Source organism: Falco peregrinus, chromosome Z (genome assembly GCF_023634155.1).
Source record: "Falco peregrinus isolate bFalPer1 chromosome Z, bFalPer1.pri, whole genome shotgun sequence".
Lineage (NCBI taxonomy): Eukaryota > Metazoa > Chordata > Aves > Falconiformes > Falconidae > Falco > Falco peregrinus.
The window spans coordinates 65461954-65481567 of NC_073739.1; the positions used below are offsets into that span (position 1 = coordinate 65461954).

General features: G+C 42.2%; 1 protein-coding gene across 2 annotated transcripts in view; it reads right to left on the reverse strand.

The window, feature by feature from the left end:
- Positions 1-19355, reverse strand: part of MAP3K1 (mitogen-activated protein kinase kinase kinase 1) — a 60240-nt gene extending 40885 nt beyond the window's left edge. The window contains exon 1 of one of the 2 annotated variants that reach the window (XM_055790618.1): positions 18438-19355. Coding sequence is in view for 1 of the 2 variants with exons in the window: in XM_055790616.1 (XP_055646591.1) it covers positions 17272-18068 (797 nt within the window). In the remaining variant the exon portion in view is untranslated. Of the gene's footprint in view, positions 1-17271; positions 18158-18437 lie in introns of those variants that run through there. The other variant, XM_055790616.1, reaches the window with a different exon arrangement.
- Positions 19356-19614: the final 259 nt, after the last annotated feature.

The following is a 19614-nucleotide window of genomic DNA, read 5'->3' on the forward strand; positions in this document are numbered from 1 at the left end:
CTGAGCACCTTTTTCTGAAGCAATTCCTTTGACAGATTGCTACATTAAAAAAACAAAATGGTTGGACAACACAAATACAGCTGTTTTATCACACACACATTTCCCTTTTTAAAACTGCTGAAACCAAGTCTCACAAGACTTTTACACTGAATTGTTATGATTAGCACTGTACACAGATGACCCAATTTAAAGTACATGGCAGTTAAATAAACTTAATAGATATGATCAGCACAGAACTGAATTTTACATACCATACGATCTGCAGCAATTCAGTGCTCCCTGGACGACTTGTTTAAGCAATAACTTACTACAATAGAGCTATTAAGAACACAATGGGTAGCATTTTGCTGGAGATGAGGACTTTGTTTCCTTGCACTGCAGAATACAGTCACTGGAACCATGCTTTGCAGTAAGCACTTGGTTACTTTGTGTCGTGTCCACAGCAAACCCACCATCTGCTAAAGATTCAGCTGCATGAGGTAAGCTAAAAAAAAGTACAAGGCACTTGTTACCTGCAGTTTGCCTCACAAGATTTGTACAGCAGTATTTTTAAAAGCTCATCTAGGTGCAAACTCAGACGAGCTTTTTTTTTTTTTAGGGAGAGTTATTTACAGTTCACAAAATGAAAGTATTTGTCTTATAAAATTATTCTCTTTACAGTAAAAGAAATCCTGTGTCATTCACATAATACATCTTGTTGAAAACGGTACAGTAAAGGCAACATTAGCTATTTGGGAGATTGCTGGGTAAGTGGCAGCTGGCTGTTCCATCTGTAACTTACCAGCTCCAGTTTCACAGTGCATTAAACTACTCTAAGATATTTTTCATCCATAGGATAGTGTACCACACACTCTCCTCAGTCCAGGGCCCAATAAACAAAGGTAGGTGTTCACATTGATGTAACAGCATTAGTTTAAAAGCAGTGTTCTTTCTGAGAAGAAAGCAGAGCATAAAATCTACCCCATGCATGAAAGCACTTTTGAAGCAATTTAGTTATCTGGAGTTTTTATTTCAGTTTACTCGATCAAAGTATCTGTAGTTTTTCTCCCTTATGAAGGGCAGTCGAATTCAAATGTACAAGAACAATATGCAAAAATGATTATATGTCTAATGTAACACAACACACAAGTGCCACTAGTGTCTGGCAGGGTAGAGGAACAGCTATCCTTGTCTGAATCTTTTCCTGCTTTCATATGTAGTTAGTACAATTATAAACTAGTAAGATGGTATTCCACTGTATAACCCTTCAGTGCTTCACAAATTGATTTGATCATTAAAAGCAAGGCTTCTAGTGTAAACCATACCAAAGCACACTGTTAACTTGCCACCAGATCACAAGACGTTAGAGTTATGCTAGTATTAATGGCAGACCCACAAATCAACCAATTTATCCAAGCAAGCAGGCAAACAACACTAAATCTGGAAGAAAAAATTAAAAGTCTTGAAACAGTATCAAAGACACGTAATCACTTCAATACCTGTATATCCCTCCTACCTCAAAAAAAACCCCCCAAAAACCCCAAAAAAACCAACCCCAAACAACCCAAAAATCAACCTACACATTCTCTCCTTGCACTTCATTCCATGTGTTCAAGGATTTCATAATTGTGACCTGCAGTGACACAGAGGTACATGCCAGGTGTGCTGGTAAACTCCTTGCTTATTAATAGGCAATGAAATAAATTGAGACAGGAGACTGAAGCACTGTTTTTCCAGGAAGTGCTAAAAAATCAGACATGACAACAATCCTTTGATACTATTTAGGCATTTTTGTGAATTAATTCCTGATACAGGCCATTATGCCTTACTAGCATAATTACTATACTATTCTTCATTCCCATGAGCTGCAACTGCACTACTCTGCAGTATTTTTCACTTGTGAAACCAACCTATACTGCAGGACTGAAAGGCAACCTTACTTCTGATGGGTCCAAACTTTTCCTGACTGACTGAATACGTTGCTGTCCAGAAACAAGAATGATCTGCTTCAATTTCTTTTCCTTTTCATCTGGAATAAAACATTTCGAAGATAAAAAAAAAAAAAAAAGCCTAAATATGAGATTGAATCTGTGGAACAAGTTAAAATTTTAACTTCCGCATTTGTTTTCCACTTTTTTTAACAGTTACTCTTCACAGGCGGCTTCCAGGTTTCTCACTTCATAGCAAATCCTGCATGGTGTTTTATACACCAGTGTGCCTAGGCCACCTTTTTAATTCACAAATTAAATGCAATGTAAATGGTTATCTGACAGAAAATTTCATACCAATCTGCAGGTTAAGATTTGTATATCCTGCAATGAAAGCAAACTGCAAAATTATACAATTTCTCCGATTCAAAAGCCTTAAGAAAACACCCCAGAAAAATAATAAAACTAAGTACTCTGCAGGAACTCCTTGGTAGCAGACAGTATTAAAAAATATTTAGTAAATTTAAGGGATTTTAAACAATATTAGACATAGACAGGGGTGTAATTAAGGAAGAATATGCACTGTATTTATTTATGTTTGAAAGCAATCTAAATAATTTTGCACCTACAAGAACACCTTTATTTAAATTAGCATTCCATGGGTGTCTGTCCTTTTAGGAAAGAAGCCAAAACCTGAAACTGACCTAAAATCTAGTACAGAACCTAATTACAGAAATATTTTTCCCCTTAACTTTCACACTACTGTTTAGCCCAGTGAAGAACAATGAATGGGAAATACTTGAAACACACGCGCACAGTGAAGGCAAACCCAGAAGAATAGACCATAAATGACAATGCTGAACCAGCTCCAGAGTTTCAGTAGAGCCAAGGCATGTCTCTGTTCCTCTCTATATCCCACTGTCATACACAAATCCCTACCAACACTGACTACAAGCTTTGAGGCTGGCTGAGAAATCGTTTTCTCTTGCAGGAGGCCCAGACACCCAAGGGAGCTCCTCAGCCATCGATGGGGACGCTCTTTCTGCACTTAAATTTTAACAGGAATTTCTAAAACAAATACATACATTCCTGCAGCAAGTTTTTACTTTGGTTTATTACTAATTGCTCATGAAGATTCTCCAGCAGTTTTGAACACCATGATGCCCTAAAACAAGACAGACACTAAATGCACCTGTGCTTTAAGTGTGTCTGAATCTGGTTTCCAGAGCTTCTCCAGTTCATTTTATTTCATTGGTCTAACGGAAGGTTAAACAAACATTGACTGAAACTTGTATTTCTGTACACAACCATCTTACACTTTCTTCATGCAATAATAAATTCTGGTTCGTTAAAGTGATTACCATAAAAAAAAATCTATTGGTTTTCAAACTGGTGGATGAAAACCAGTTAGTCTCTTCAAAAATATTTAACAAAAAGCACCTCAAGGAAGTTACATATTTTGAGAAAAGTAAAATTCTGGCATTATTCTCAGAAGATTTTTAACTGCTTCCAACTTCAAATTAATAATGCAAATAAAGTTTAATAATGTGCACTCAATCCTAAAAAAAGTCAGAATAAACCACCTAACTTTGAGCAAACTGGATGATAAACATACTCTTCTGTTAATCTGGTCCCACTGCCAGCTTCAGAGAAAGCAGGCATTACACTTCTGAAGAAAGTGAGAGACTACCAGTGACTGCTCTTCTAGATTGTTCCCTTCCCTGCCTTCACATTACAAAAGCTTCCCAAGTCATATGGAAGTATTCATAGGAGTAACCTGATTTTCTAAAAATAAAAAAGTGCAAAGCCTCCCAAAGCCATTACCAAATCTAGGATTCACATTTAAGTAACTGATTCTGCATTTCAGCTGTATTTAAAATCCAACATTCACTTTCTGCATAAGCAATTTTTATCAAAGAGGGCACAGTAAAGGCAAAAGAACAGAAGATGCATTCATTTCCAGAAAACACATAAATCAAATACTGACAGGAGAAATTCAGAACTATTAATTGAAATTTAAGAGAAATTTGAGTAACAAGTGGGTTTTTTGTATGAGCATTCAGACAAATATGTCGATCCAGAAAGCCTCAACAGAAGATGAGAATGTGTTTTAAAATGCCAATATTAAAAAACCTCCACAGAATGAGTGATATGGCAGTCACTTGGTGGGGGTGGGGGAAGCCTTACCATCAGGAAAATGAGGTTACAATGAGTGAGAAAAACTGGATATGAAAAAGATGAAGACATTGTTAGCTAGAAGTTTCGGTTATGGTTTGTGATCCTATTCAAGTACCAACATGTACTTAAAGCACAGGTGAGGCCCAACACCTGATCTTTTTTTCGGTTTTGGATTTGATGAAGCACAACTCATTCTGTTTGAACTGTTTTTTAAAAGAAATTCTCTGTACACTCAATTAAAGTATCTTCACATTGTAAAAATCTAAACTTCCACAGCTCAAGACTGTCTTTGTGCTCTAATTTCTTCCTTCTGAAGCCGAGTTATTAGTTGCGCACTCCTTGTACTAGATCCATTTTTTACACTGAATCCATTTATTTGCAAGTAGCCATAACTGTTTTACTCAATTAGGTCTTCATTTTCCTTTCACTTAATTTTATCTTCAAGAACATTCATTCTTGTTTGTGTTGCACGTTGTCCACACTTCAGAACTAAAAAATTAGAATCCGTATAAAAATCAGTGGTAACCTAAAGCAGAGTGTTGTGGGGTTTTTTTTAATCAACACACTTAAACATAAGAAACACAAACTAGGACTGTGACTTGAAACAGTAATATCTCCTCTAGTAATAAAAAATCATAAAAATGGGGGAAATAAGACTGCAAGGTTTTGCTGAATCAACTTAAGAAAGAGGAAGTTGTCCCCCCCTGTTAGAGAGCAAGTATCTTTTACCTTAAGGGAATCGGTAACAACTGAATAAGTAATTCCCTGAGATGCTCCAAGAAAGCTTTTACCCCTCAGCTGTGCTTCAGCATATGAAAGGATGAAGCAGCTACAAATTAAACAGGTGACTGGCAAGCAGTCCAAGTAGTGCGGCAGCTGTATGGGTTTAAAGTCCCATTTGTGATCACCCTGCTGTGTTATGACTCCTCTAAATGGACTCTCAACCTTAGTTAAAAACAACTTGTGTTAGCATGACATAGTAAGAAATCTATTTGATAATTTGTCTGATGACTACAAAATCACAATCCAATTTAATTTTCTCTACTTTGCTACTCAATGTAAGTTTTACTTTGAAAGCATGAAAAAAGGGGAGGAAATCCACACCTCTTACTGGAAGGAAGCACTCTGGAAGGTGCTCATTTAATGGCATTGCCACATATTAAGAGATGATAAAAGGAAATATGTCAAACCAATGCATGATCAGATGTCTTACAGGTTAAACTACCATCACTGAAATGCATTTGTACTATGTTGAATTTAAGCTCAATAAAAAGCATACCATTCTGGAAAACCTTTACAAGACAGATGTCTAAGAAAAGCATGTAAAAAGTATTTGCTTTAACACAGAGGTAAGTTGCTTATTGAATTTAGTAAAATATTCAAAGAATTAGCAAATATTTGTGATCACTAAAAATGTCAAGACTCATTTTACTTATTATCATGAGGACTTCCATCACAGCAGCAGCCTCTCAAAATGGGACAGCAAGAAAGCAGTCTTACTTCTTTAAACAGGTGTGTAAGTGCTTTTCAAATCACTATGAAACTACATCACATATGTAAAAGACCAGAAATAAAAACTAGTTTCCAGGAAAGTCTGGTGAAACTATAGTTGGAGGAAAGTCTGTGCATGAAACAAGTCATGCCCTTGTGTCTCACTAATGGACTGTCTATGGAAATACTTCTCAACAAGTTAATTTTATACTAGGTACTTGAAGCAACCTTGCTGTGAACTAGAAGCTGAAGACTGATACCACCCATTGAATTAACTGCTACACTAAACTGACAGGCAATCTGTGACTAGGGTGATGGAGCCCCAAGTCCATGCAGATGTCAGAAAGAAGACACACCTTTGAAGCTGAGCTGGAAAAAGCCTGAGTTCAGCCCAGACTGCACAGGCCAATGAAGAACACACTGCCACATAATCCTATCCTGGAAAACTGAAGGCATTTGCATAGTCAGCTTCAGCCGTAATTCTAACAAGAAATACTACATGAACATTCAGATACAGGACCTGTAACTATCTCTCTGGACACCGCACACAGGGAAGGTCAACACTTTCCGGGGACAGCCTTCCCATCTACTTGCTTAACACAGGGTTAAGCATTAGCCAGCCAGCCATGCACATTCACAAAGCTGGAAGCAAGCTGCTGTACGGATACAGAACAACATAGTTCTCAGTTCTTACACTCTGACTGCCCATTTGCAGCTTTTGAAGGACTAATGTAGTTAAAACTTAGTCAACCATTTTAAATCCTGTAATTACAGTTTATTTTATTGACTGCAAATAAGTATACAGTAATCCAACAAATCCTTATCAAAAGTCACCATGGTAAGAACCAGCTACACTAACCACTTCCCTTGGGAGAGCCAGCTTTATCCCCTCCCAGTTATAAAAACATGCCGTTTATTTGAACATGGAAAGGGAGTAGCAGTGCTAGACCCATATTGTCTCATTTCCTATTTCCTTTTAGGTATCAAAATGCAGACCTTGTCACAATAAGGCTCAGAAATGCAATTAAGCAGACATTGGGCCTTCAGGAGAGAAAGTGAGATATTAGTTCTTGGGGGGGGGTGGGGGGTGGGGTGGGGAAGAGCAAGTTCTACATAGCATTTTTTATTTTCTGAAAGTGATTGTACAGGAACTTGAGGAAAGATTGGATAAGACTGTTATGGACAAATGCCAAAATCTTGCCTAGTTATAACTACAGTGAAAACTTTGACTGCGTTTGTGCTTACACATTAATTATTTGTCATTTCAAGCAAACAAAACAGTTATAAAAATTTCTTTAGGGCTAAAACCATAGCCCTGTTTTGTGTCTCCACCAAATCAAAAATTTGTCATCACATTTGCTGCACAAGAAAGCATTTTGAAATCCAGAGGTAAGTTTCTTCTCCCTCACAGATTAACTGAAAATACTTAAAATTAACATGTTTTTAACTATATTAATTATTCTATTATATTAATATATTAATGTTAAAATATAATAAATATTAAATTAATTTAGAATTAAAACACTAAAGATTAACAGAAAAAGAAAGCCTGTTCTTCCTAAGGTACCAGCTCCCACAACACAAGCTGTGTTCTTCCCACAGAGGGGAGACAGAGCACAGCTGCTCCCAACTAGTATAACCAGTAGAGCTCTTTTTGCATAGATATCAATGTTTCACAGATCTGAAAATGCTGCAATTGCACAAATCAGTCTTCTATCCGTTTTTGGCTTTGTTTACATACTTACTAGTTGTGCTAGTCAGTGAGATGTGTAGCTCTTTTGGCTCTACAATCAGAGAAACTTAATGTACAGATTGTACCAATGGTAACTGGAGAAGGTAAATTCATTCAGTAGCTTTTCCTTTACAAACATTAATAGGAACAGAGCTGAATTATCTCCCAATAAGTTAGAAGAATCAAACAGTATTTTTTATAGTTTAAAAGGTCCTAGGTTTATTAAAGAAAAAATAATATTTACTTTTGACAACTTTAACTGTTACATTCTTTGAATCCAGGTTTTAATCGTGACAGAAACTCTCCATTTTTAGATCTTGCACAAATCAACACATACCAAAACACTATCAGCATGGTGTAGGCAGAAGCAAACTAAGAGCACTAAACATAAGTAAATTGAAACACACGTTTTTAAATGAAGATTCTGTTAGAACCAGGAGGTCTTGCAGTTTGTAACACATACTACCCTACCAGATCTTGAATCTTGCTTTTCCCCAGGCCCTATAGGTACCTACTGCCTGAAGAGATGGTCCACCTCACTAACCCTACGTGTTCCATACCAAGTTTTATGTAGCCGAGGGTCAAGATGCACAGCACTTGCCTCACCGTTGTGAGTACAACTGGTTATGCCAGCACTGCCCTGCTGCCAGCAACTTGACAAAACTGACAGGCACAGAAGCTTCACCCAGAACCCTGCAGGAGTCATACATAATTCCAAGGTGGGTGTAGTGGTAATTCGGGTCCCGATTTTACTCTGCATTGGGATTCATGTTTCAAATGAAACCCAGGTTAGAGAAGTTTCACCTACTCAGTGATAAACCTTGCTTTATTTCAGTCTAAGGCATCAATATCACAACTGGGACAGATACACAAGAAATGAACACGTGCTCACAAAGAGTCCCAATCAAGCCTGTAAGGCTCCACCTTTGCGTAAGGGTTTTATTAGAGGCCACTCACACAATTAAAACCTGTATTTTTGTTTAAGTCTCAGCTACTTATGGTTATTTAGGTCTCAATTAGTTATGCACATTGAATACTTTAAAGACAGTGGAAATACTTATGCATACATGCTTCCTGGAAAGAAATACTTTTTTTAAAAAATAATTTCAGAAAAAGTCAGAGACCCACTTTGATGAGGCTCCTATGGAACTCTGTCTGCACTGTAGAAGCTGGCAGATTTCCTACTAGTTCCCCTTGCTAGTTCCTCGGCAGTCCACCCTGTGGGCTGAAAGAAAGCCAAAAGCCTGAAAGTTCTGGCTGTGCTCTCCCCTGCAGTCTGGATTCCCAGGGTCTACATGTGGCCTGCCCTGGCACTAGACCTATATTCCCATTTGAAATTTTAAAATACAGTAATGTAATTCACACATAGCTGATTTCAAAATGCCAAAGCAATCGTCCTTCCCCATTTGGCTTTGCTGGGCATCCTCGCTAGTGGCAGAACTGTAAAATACTGCCATGAACATGCTGCTCAGAGCAAGTCAGAACAAGCAAATAGTAGAGCATACTAATTTTCTGCTGAGGTGCTAAGGGGAATTACATACTTCAGCATATTTACCAAAACAAGATGGCTTACCATTGGTACCTGAACATGCTGGAACGTAACCACATGCTTAAAAGACAAAACCGAAGACACAGTAGTACTGTTCCTCTTACCGTACATACAACTTTCTAAAGAGCTAATCTATACTTCAAAATTTTTCATGTTAATAACTTAATTTCAAGACCAAATATAATTATACTCCAAAAGAGTTTAGAAAGATGAACATTAAACAGTTCCATTAGTTCAGTATCACCAATTAGAGAAAATAGGAATAGTTTGGTTAAAGACTGTCTTTCTGAGAAATGCCAGAGTTTTCAAAGGTTTGTGAAGTCTTTAGTAAACTTCTATTACTTAGCGTATCCCAAGAGCAACAGCCAAGGAAACTTACTGAAACTGACATATTTGGTACAGACAGTAAACATTTGAGTAAGACATCATCAAGACCTCCCATGGATATCATAGGGCAACTTTCAGCTCAAACCCTTTCAACATTTTTTTTTTCCTTAGAAAGGGAAGTCCAGCTTCCACTGAAGAAATGGAATTTGTACGAGTCTAAAAATGCAGCCTGCAAACCCTGACTTCTTTTGTGGATAGAAAAGAATCTTTGCCTAAGAAATTGTTTTGGGCTGAAATGATAGCAACCCAGGTACAAGGAAATGGTACACATTTGTTTATTTTACTGATCTGCTGCTTTCTAATCCTTTCCCTCATGTTCTATATTCTCAAGAAAGTCACTTGGACCCATAAGACTTTGAAGTACCTATACAAGGAAAAAAAGCTTGCTTTCTAAGAATCGAATCCTTCACTATCAACAATATAGCTGAAATGACTGACAACAGTAACCATTTCAAGTGGAGGCATTCTGACTTGTAGCAGACGCCAAAAGCAATCGTCAGGCACTACACCACTGTAACAATTCTAATTTGCCCTGTATTACCCAAGCCAAGCACTTTGCCAGTCATAAATGCTTCTCCTCAGCTCAGCTTGCTGAGGGTATTAGTGTATGTTGGTTTACAATACTGAACACATCCCTACATGAAAGCACCCTACAACTTTGCACAGAGATCTGCACAGATTAAGGAGTTGTACTTCACGCTTTCTTGCATGTAAGGCTCAGGAGGGAGCTGCTTCTTCTCCCTCTTCATGTAATACTGGCTTAAAGCAAATATAGAGAACAATCCACACTTCTGTAAGACCCCTTTCCCCATGTAACCCTGCTCTTTCTTCCCAAGAGCCTCTGGGAGGGATAAGAAATGTACATACAGTTGCAACTCAGTAAATTCTTGTCAGGGAACAAAACTGGAACTCTCAGTTTTAGGGTCATGTTTGAAGAAGGTGTGAACAAGGCTGTGTGGAGCAGAACGTACTAGTGCAGGAGATCCTGGCCCTAACCTGGGAAGTTCAAAGACAAAGCTAGTTCTGCTGGTTACAGTGACCTTGCCAGAAGCCAGCAGCCACCACTGCAGAACAGGCAGTGAAAAGCCTAGCTGTGTCTGCTGGGCAGTATAGAAGAACTAGTTTCCACGTTTACCATGGAAAACCTAACAGAAACTGGAGTGCCCCGGTGCTTCCTACAGCCTGGGGGGCATTCAATATGCCTGCAAAGATCAGGAAACCTACTGTATTAAACTATTTATTAAAAATACACGCAGAACTTTCAGTTAAAAACTCAAAATAACATCAGTTCTATATTTACAGAAAAGCTTATTTTCTGGAACTGTATGTAGACATCATTGAAATAACTTTTAAAAAATAAACTTATGTATAATAATACAGTTTAAGAGAAACACCATCCAGCTGCACTCCATTTAAAAATCAGCTGTTCACATTTCCATTTCAAGTCTGAACAGCCGAAGAAATTTACACATCCATGGAAGCCATCACCTACATTTTATTTGTATGAATAATCCAACAAAATTAATAAGCAACATCAATCCTTAATATAGGAGATCCTTTCCAAACTTTTAAGAACACATTAGCACCATGCTTCATTCATGCATGCGAGCTTACTGCAGTTGGGACTAGCATGGATTTTCTTACATTAAGCAAGCAAGTCTTTAGTCATAGGCTAGGCATCTGCAGAAGCATTTACTTTAGCAAAATAACAAACATTTCAGACGTATCTTATGGGAACACTTAAGATAGTGATTACATATCTGGTGGTAAAGTTAAAACTTGCAGCAAGAGGAAAAAAAGCCCGAGAGGAATATTTGTATCATACCTGGCCACTCTAAAGTCTAAAAACATGGTAGTAAAAAAAAAAAAAGTGTAAAATATTGGTAAACTGAGAAAATGGTCACTGACTACATGTGAATTTTCAAAGTACATATTCAGCAACCAGAAATTAAGGTACTATCATAATTCAAAGGAATTAGAATATTGTCTTAACCATTACAAATATACACTTACCTGCTAGACTGTATTAATCTGGCAAGCTCAATAAACTCTATAAGAACTGCAAACTGGAGTTTCTGCCAGTTTCACCACACATTTCAGGTATCTGCATTTTGTATGCTTCTCCAGATACAGAAGATTTAAGCATTATCTGAAGGCAATGGGGAAACCCTATTATCCACTGAGCTTTGAAGCTTCCCTTTTAAAGAACGCAAAGAATTACTAAAATAAAAATCTGCACACATTTATTAGTAGTAGAATGGGAGATAACACTGACGATTTGTTTAAAAAAACAAAAAAAATCTTAATTTGCTATTATATATTTTTCCCTCAACACTTGAAATATTGACACCAAGCCCTTTCAATATCTGAAAAGAACAATCCTGAAGATAAAACAAGCATGACAGTCACATATGACTTATAAAAAATCCTCAGGGTGTAAGAGGGTATTTGAGAGAAATAACTAGTGAAATTAAATACATATCTGTGAGCCAAAAAAGGGAGTATTAGTTGCATATCTTTGAGGGTTAACCACCAACTCACAGAAGGATCTGATCATCACTGCTGACAGCTGAGCAAAGACTCATTTCAGTTTGCACAAAAGCAAGATGACTGGATGCTCAAGAAGATGCGAGGAGCTCAGAAAGCACGGTATCAGATATGGTCATATGTCAGTGTGGTCTAGCAGACAACTCATTTTTCCAGCACTCTACTCACACCTTCCACAGTGACCCTGAACAAGTTATAAGGAGCTGCAGTATCAACAGCAGCGTGAAATCTATTGATGAGAAATACTAGGCAAAAATTGAAGTCACCCAGCATAATAGTAGCAGCCATTCCACTACAAATAAGAACATTAGGACAAGATAGATAAGAAGGAAGAGTATTATGTTGTTTTTCCGTGAATGATGTGAGCAGTTTACACTTCAGGGACACAAAAGAAATAAATGTAGACTGACGAATTCCAGTTTAATCTCATAGCAGAGAAACAGTGACATTCTAAGTTTAAGGAAAAAAGAAAAACTTTTTGCAAACACCTTCAACTCCTTAGTCATCAGATGCCGAGTACCATCAAAAAAAAATGGATATTTCTGAGCAAAACTGAGGGAGTGATGGGACTATCTGCTTTTAAGAAAACTTGAGAAGTGTTTCATCGCTTTCTAAATAAAAGGTAAACAATTCCCAATTCCAAAATACTCAAGTATCAAGTAAGTAAAGCTGCTTTTTTTAGGTCATTTTTCTGCCAAGATCCAACAAAATCGATCTTAAAAAAACCAGAACAAAAAACAACAAAACACTCAAAAGCCAACCAAAACAAAAAAAAAAAAACCAGAACTCCACAAACCAAGAAACAAATTAAAAAAGCCCAAAACACAGAAAACTCTGAAGTACATCTTACAGGAAAAAAATAATCATGACTATTCACCGCTAAGCAGGATTCTCCAGTTCTACAGTGGGGCGAGACAGGAAATCAGAAACATCCTGCAGGCAATGCACTCGGCCTCCAGGTAAAGATAAAAAGGGAGGGAAGCAACAGAAAGCAACTTCCCACTTAACTATGTTCTCCTAGTCCTATGGAAACAAGTAATGAAGCCTTCTTAAAGTCTTTCTGTCCACCCTGCCTTAAGAAAAAGAATGAATTGTAATTCTAGAGTTTTAAGTGAGAGCAGAGCAGATAAAAAGTAAAATAAGACGACCCTTAGGTCTTTGCAGAGAAGCCTCCAAGAACACAGAGGTTAGCATTAGAAATCCAGACCTCAAACCAGATCAGTTCTCTTATCACTACTGCTGCTGAAGACCAGTTTTACAAGTTTGTTTAAACAACAGCTACATGGCAATGTATAATTTCTATTTTAAACAAGCTGAAGCCAAGTTTCACCAATACTGGAAGCTGGCAAAAGCCAACAGATGCATTCCCACAGTCACCTCACCCCCCACCCCACCCCCCCCACCCCGTCACTTGCTTCCACTCCTGCCTCATCCTCTCCTGCACCATCACCTTTACTTCAACTTCAAACAAAAATGCATTAGCACACTAGAAAATCCCGGCAAGTTCAAATCCATCATACACAAGGAAAAAAAAAAGAGATCTTTAAATCTTGTAGTCTAGATGTTTGACCTTTGGGTAAGGCACAATTGCACGGATCTACACAAAGGTATTGGACTGAGCAGTACTTAGACTCCACTGAGTGACAGTGGAGACTGAACCTTTAGTATCACTAAATCCAGTGAGACAGAAAGCTCCAGATCAGTTAGTTACAATCTATTTACTTTGCACAGGAACAAAGAAACTGCCATACCAGATCAGACCATTTAAGCAGAACCCTACCCCTTGCAATAACTAAGAGTGATAAAAATCAGACATAGTGGAGGGTGACCCTCTTCCAAAAGTACTCTCAAGCCACAGAGCTCTAAAGAGGTAGGAAGAGAATTTTCTCTTGCAGTACTATGCAGCTCAAACTGGAAGCAGAAAATCTGGTAGTTTATTTAAGCTGCCAGTTAAAAATATCCAGCATCACAGACTTGGTTAAAACACAAAATTATGTTCTACCTTAGTCAAGAACAGCCAAGGTCAACAGTAAGCTGTGTTTTATACTCTGCTACATCTTGACCATGAAGTTATCAGCATTTAAAAAAAAACCCACCACAAAAGTAAAACCTTGGCCATGCTGTGCTTTTCACATGCCCTCCCTCTGTTCCCTCCCCACTGTCCAGTTAAAACACATCTTCCTCAGTCAACAAAAGGCACTACAAATACATAAGCAGAGCTAAAACCACGAAGCTTTTACTAGTACACTTATACATAGTCAAAACTTCAGTTTCAGAGTCTTTGGTGTCTCTAGCAGGTGTCAAACAGCAACTGCAGAAAATACAGTACAAATATCTACAAAGGTTGTATTGCAGCTGAGCTATCTGACAAGTCTGCCCTATCTAGCACACACATTTTCAAGTTCAAACACTTAATCTTCACACAAGTCACACAGTACATGGTTACTGTATGCAGAGGAGATGAATTGCAGCATTTACTGCTTTTAATTTTTATAGAAACGTGGTTATGGCAGTATCCTGTAGCTGGGATGTAACTGGTGACCTACATCAATTTCAGACACAAATAAACATCACTTACAGGGTCTGCAATTTTTAAAAGAACATTGTTAACATTGCAGGGAAGAAGGTGCATTTTGCTTCCATAGATTTCCCTCAAGTTACAAGAAATTGTAAGACTGTTATTGCTGAGCTCATTGTTTGGGACTTTTTATATAAACCAAATCAATATACTGTCAGTACAGATATGGTCTGAAGTGCTTCATGTTGAAGCTTTATTTCCTAGAACAACACCCAGCTCTTAAAAAGATAGCTTGCAACATTCACTCTTAGCGAAATATTTGCTCTACTGCTGTGACAAGCTGAATACTTGAGAGATTAAACAAAAATGGTAGTATTCACATTTAGGACTTAACAGCAGTGTCGGTTTCCCTTTTCAGCTTCATTCTGAGGCTCATGCAGGTCTTCCAGAAAAAAAGAGAAACAGAAAAACTATTTAAAATGAAAGTAACTGTAATACCAAAGAGACCGATAGGGGGACATTGGAGCACGCATAGTATCTTTTAACAGTAGACAACTACTGGATTTGAAAACAGAATAGAAAACCTCCACATAACACATTATTTCAATTATGCCCTTCAGTTTGCCTCAATAAAAGTCTGGGCAACAGCTGCACGGAAAAATTTAGTGTGTAATATGCTAACTGCTGCTCACGTACAAACTAACCTCCCACCTTCTGCTAGAACAAGTCAATATTACAATAAGGGCAGAGAGATGTTTTAAATTCTTGATATGGCCTGACAAAGTGGTACTTTGTTAACGTCTGTTTACTGGTAACACAACTTATAGGATTAGTGAGACACTCTACATGACCATTTATAGGATATATCTGAAGAATAATCACCATTAATGTTGCCATGTACTTTCAGCTGTACTTACAATAAAGTCAAAGTAGACTATATTGCTAAAGTAATGAAGAGAAAAAGCATCTGGCATTTCAGTATTTTTTACGATTTTTTTAACATTCCTAGTGGAATGCCAGAGCATTTAGGAGAAGGGTTTTAACTTGTACACACATTCAAAACACTGACTTGTCCAAATGCAGGTACTTTTAAAAGTAAGCAAAACTGTCCATTAGAAATGAACAAATTCCACGGCTGTTCTGTCATTGTTGCTGTGGGACTGACTAGCAAGGATGGACTTCGTTTTAGCATCAATGCAATGTATATTGACCTTCCTGAACCTCTAAAATCAAGCCTAACTCCCACTTGCTACCACCACCAGACTCTATATTGTTTTAAATATGTTCCGACACCAATTCTTTATTTTCCTTGAAAGCCATGAAGCTGGTTACAATTGTATTACGAGATACGGTACATTATAATTTCATTACTTGACAAAGACGATGCTAAGAGTCATAAAAAGACAAGTTATTTGCTGAAACTCATACATTATTCCCTCAAGAAAACACTTAAATGCCTCTGTACTTACAGAAGGATTAGTGGGAAATCTTACCTGTTATAACCACACCATACCAAGTTATTTTTTTACACTGCCCTAGAAACAGACCAAAATCCATCCAAATTCCTGAGAGTTCATATGAACAGGACATTGGTCTAGAAAACAGTTCTCATTACAGTAGCCCCAAGATAAGTCAACCTTTTAAAAAATACCCCTGAGGTTTGACTGACATAAGACCCAACTGAAAGGAATACACGACTTGTGTCCAAACTGGAATTAGATTTCTTATGAGGTTTAAATAACTGGCCAAACTGTCAAGACAGCATTAAAATAGGTCCTTGGGCGTTAATACCAAGTCCTTAAACTATGCAGTCCACATCATATAAAACTTTACAAACAATCTATAGGAAATTGTCAACTTCACACCAAAATTACACCATCACTACTGCAGTGCCTTCCCACACACACTGCTGTTAGACCTCGCAAGTGCACCTAAAGCTGGAGCGTGTGCTGGAATACTTAAACTGCTTCACCACGGACCTGAGTTTGCTTTCATCTTGAATGCTTCTAAACACGTCGATTAGGCAAAATATGGGCAGTTCTGTAAAACCTCATGAAAAAGGACTTATTAAATAATCCGTACAGAAGGCAAACACAGCCTTCATATGCAGGGCTCTAAATGAAACCACCAAAAGGTATTACCTAGACCAAACCACTACAAAATTGCTTTCCCTTGAAAAAAAGAGAGGGGGCACTTATGGTAGAAAGCCTTACCCACGTCCCTTACTAAGAATTAAAGAAATCAATTCCGCAATATCTCCGTACAGCAAAGGGGAATTAGACTTCGGAGGAGTCCTTTAAAAAAAAAATAATTAACTCCGTGTTTCTGCTGCAAGCTGCCGGGGCAGCGCAGGAGGCGGCCAGGTGCCCGGCCAGCAGCCAGGCAGGGGCGCAGCCGCCGCCCGCACCGCCAGCACCGAGCTGCGGGCGGTCAGCGGGCCCCGCGCCCCAGCGGCTGACACATCCGGCCCGCCGCCGCCCCGAACCCGCACCCCAGCGCCCCTCGGGGCTCCGGCCGCAGATAAACGCGAGGGCACCCCCCGCAAACACACGCCCGCCGCCGCCACCACCCCCCGCCCCAGCTCGGCTCCAGGCAGCCTGCCCCGCTGCTCCGCAGCCGGCTACCGGGCCTCGCCAGCCCCGCGCCGCTGACAGCTGCGGGCGGACGGACGGCGGCACAGCTCGGCCCGCCGCCACCCCGCCTTCCCCCACGCACCGGGTGTCCCCGCATCCCGGGAGAGGGCGGCGGGCGACGGCTGCCCGCCGCGCCCCAGCCCCTGCCCGAGCCCCGCGGGCAGCTCCCGCCGCCCCCGCATCCGCTGCCGGCCCACGGCCAGGCGGCGGCCGGGCGCCCGCGGCGAGGAGCGGGAACCCACCCCGAGCTCTCCCCGCGGGAACAGCCCCGCCACCGCCGCTGTCACCCGCCGCCACCCGGGGTCGAGCTCTGCCCCCCCTCCCCTCACCTCGAGGGGGGAGCCGGCTCCATCCTCCGCTCCGCGGCGGGGCCGGTCCCCGCCGGGCTCCCCGTCGGCAACGGCTCCAGAAGCTCGGCGCAGCGGCTGGGGGAGGCAGCCGGGCTGGCGGGGCTGGAGCGCGGCGGCCCGGGCAGGTAGTGGAGCAGCAGCGTCTCGGGGAGCTCCGGCGAGGAGGCGGCGGCGGCCGGGGCGGCGGCGGGGAAGAGGGGCGCCTCGGGCAGCCGGTCCAGCTCCACGCTCCGCACTTTGCGCAGCTGCTTCCGTCTCCAGTCGGAGCGCTGCTCCCGGCAGTCGTCGCCGCCGCCCGCCTCCCGCAGGAGCCCCCCGCCGCTCCCGGCGACGCTCCCCGCGACCGCGCCGCCCTTCAGGCTCCCGCAGGCGCCGGCGGCGGCCGCCTCCGCGCCGCTGCCCGAGGATAATCCCGACGACGAGGTGCGATTGCCGCCCGCCGCCGCCATTTTCTCTGGCGGGTCACATCGGGCTGCCGGAGGACCGGGGGGAGCCAGCACTCCAGCCCGCTGCGGAAACGGCGTTGCCTGCGAAAACGGCGTAGGGAGGGGGCGGGCGGCGGGCGCGGATTGGCGGCGGCGGGCGGCGGGGGCGGGGCGGCCGCCGGTAGGTGCAGCGGGGGCGGGGCCGCGCGCGCTGCCCCGCCCCGCCCGCCCCCGCGCAGGTGTTGGCGGTTGGAGGGAGCCGCGCCCGCCCGTCGGGGGTAGGGCCCGGGCCACCCGCCCGCCGGCCGGCTGGGCCGGGCCGCACGGGACAGGGCCGGCCGGGCCGCGCATAGCCCGGGAGCCGGCGACAGGCGCCGGGCGGCGAGGAGGTCCCTGCCCCCACGCGGCCGTTACCACGTGTGGGAGAGCGGCGGGGGTCCGGCGGCCCCGGGGCGGGGTGCCGCGGCGCAGGCCGGCCGCCGCCGTGTGAGGAGCGGCGGCGCGGGGAAGCCTTTCCCGAAACGCCGGCCGGCTGCGGGCGGCGCCGCGCCCTATCCCGCAGCACCCCGCCCTGCCCCTGTGTCTCCAGCAGCCCCAGACCTCCCCCAGGCCGCGTCCTCCCCGGGAGCCGGCAGAGGGTCGGGGAGAGCGCGCAGTGCCCGCCGTGCCCGGCCGCGCCGCAGCGAGCCGCCGGGAAGCCGCTGCCGTGCCCGGGCTCACCTGCTCGTTCTCTGCGATCAGTACGAGTCAGCCCGCATCCTTGCTGAAGCCTTCGCGCGTCCCCCTCCGGGCTGCCCTCGCTTGGCAGGCGCTGCTTCACCCGTCCTCGGCTACCTTTCCATGCCTCGGCTACTCGGAAGCGTTGGTGTCTCGTCGGAGCGCACCCGTTTCCATCTGTGCGTGCCTACGCACGTGCAGCCTTAGGTTATAGCCTGCCACATATACCTAACGCTGCGGCTGTTTCCCAACAGACTGGGAGAAAGGCGGGAGACGTCACATGACCAGAACCTTGGGGAGGTCCAAGTAAAATGTACTCCTGGTCTAGATTTCCACTCGACCGCAATTGGGTGGTTTTGCTTTCAGCCTCCGAGCTGCGGGGAAGGGGCATACAATTTTGCAAGAAGAGAAGGGCGTACATAGCTGTGAGAAAGGTGCCGTTTTGCTGCCGTTGAACAAGCCTCCCTATCTCAATGCTGATTTAATCTGAGTTGAGGCAAGGAAAGCTAAACATCGCTATGCATGCCAGGTTGTTTTCAGGGCAGTGTTTTTCAATACAGTAGAAGTCGCACAGTTCAGGGCACTTTTCTTTAGCTGAATATCTTAGGCTTATTTCTCACAAACTGCTATATATCACTCAAGTGTAAACATCAGCTAAGCAGCTCTGCAATTACATTAGTATGGGCACTTTGCTGAGATCACTGCTTTGATCCAAAGCACTAGTTAGGTGAGAATTACCTCCTAACAGAAGCAGATTCTTTTTTGCCTTACATATGTGATCAGAGCCTGACCTAAATGTAGAATCCTCACTGAAGGATGCCTGGAGCAGATTAGAAGAGATCTTTCCCACCAGACTTGTAGGAGCAAGAAGCCCAAGGAGACTACTTGTACTCCATTTTATTGCAGAATAGCAGCAGTATACACATGACTTCGAGGTCACACGAAGTGATTCACTTAGGTGGTCTGTCAGGATGCCACACTAACTACCCTTAGGAAGGTTTTTCAGTGAAGGATGATGCTGTGAGAAAGTCAGTTATGTTCATTGTCATCTTTGGGATAAGCAGGTCATCTAAATATCCTCTTGTGATGTACAACTCAGGGGTGTTGTTCAGAGAAACTAATTCTGAATTTCATAAAGATAGTATCTGACACTTATTTAAAGCTGCTACTATAAATCAGG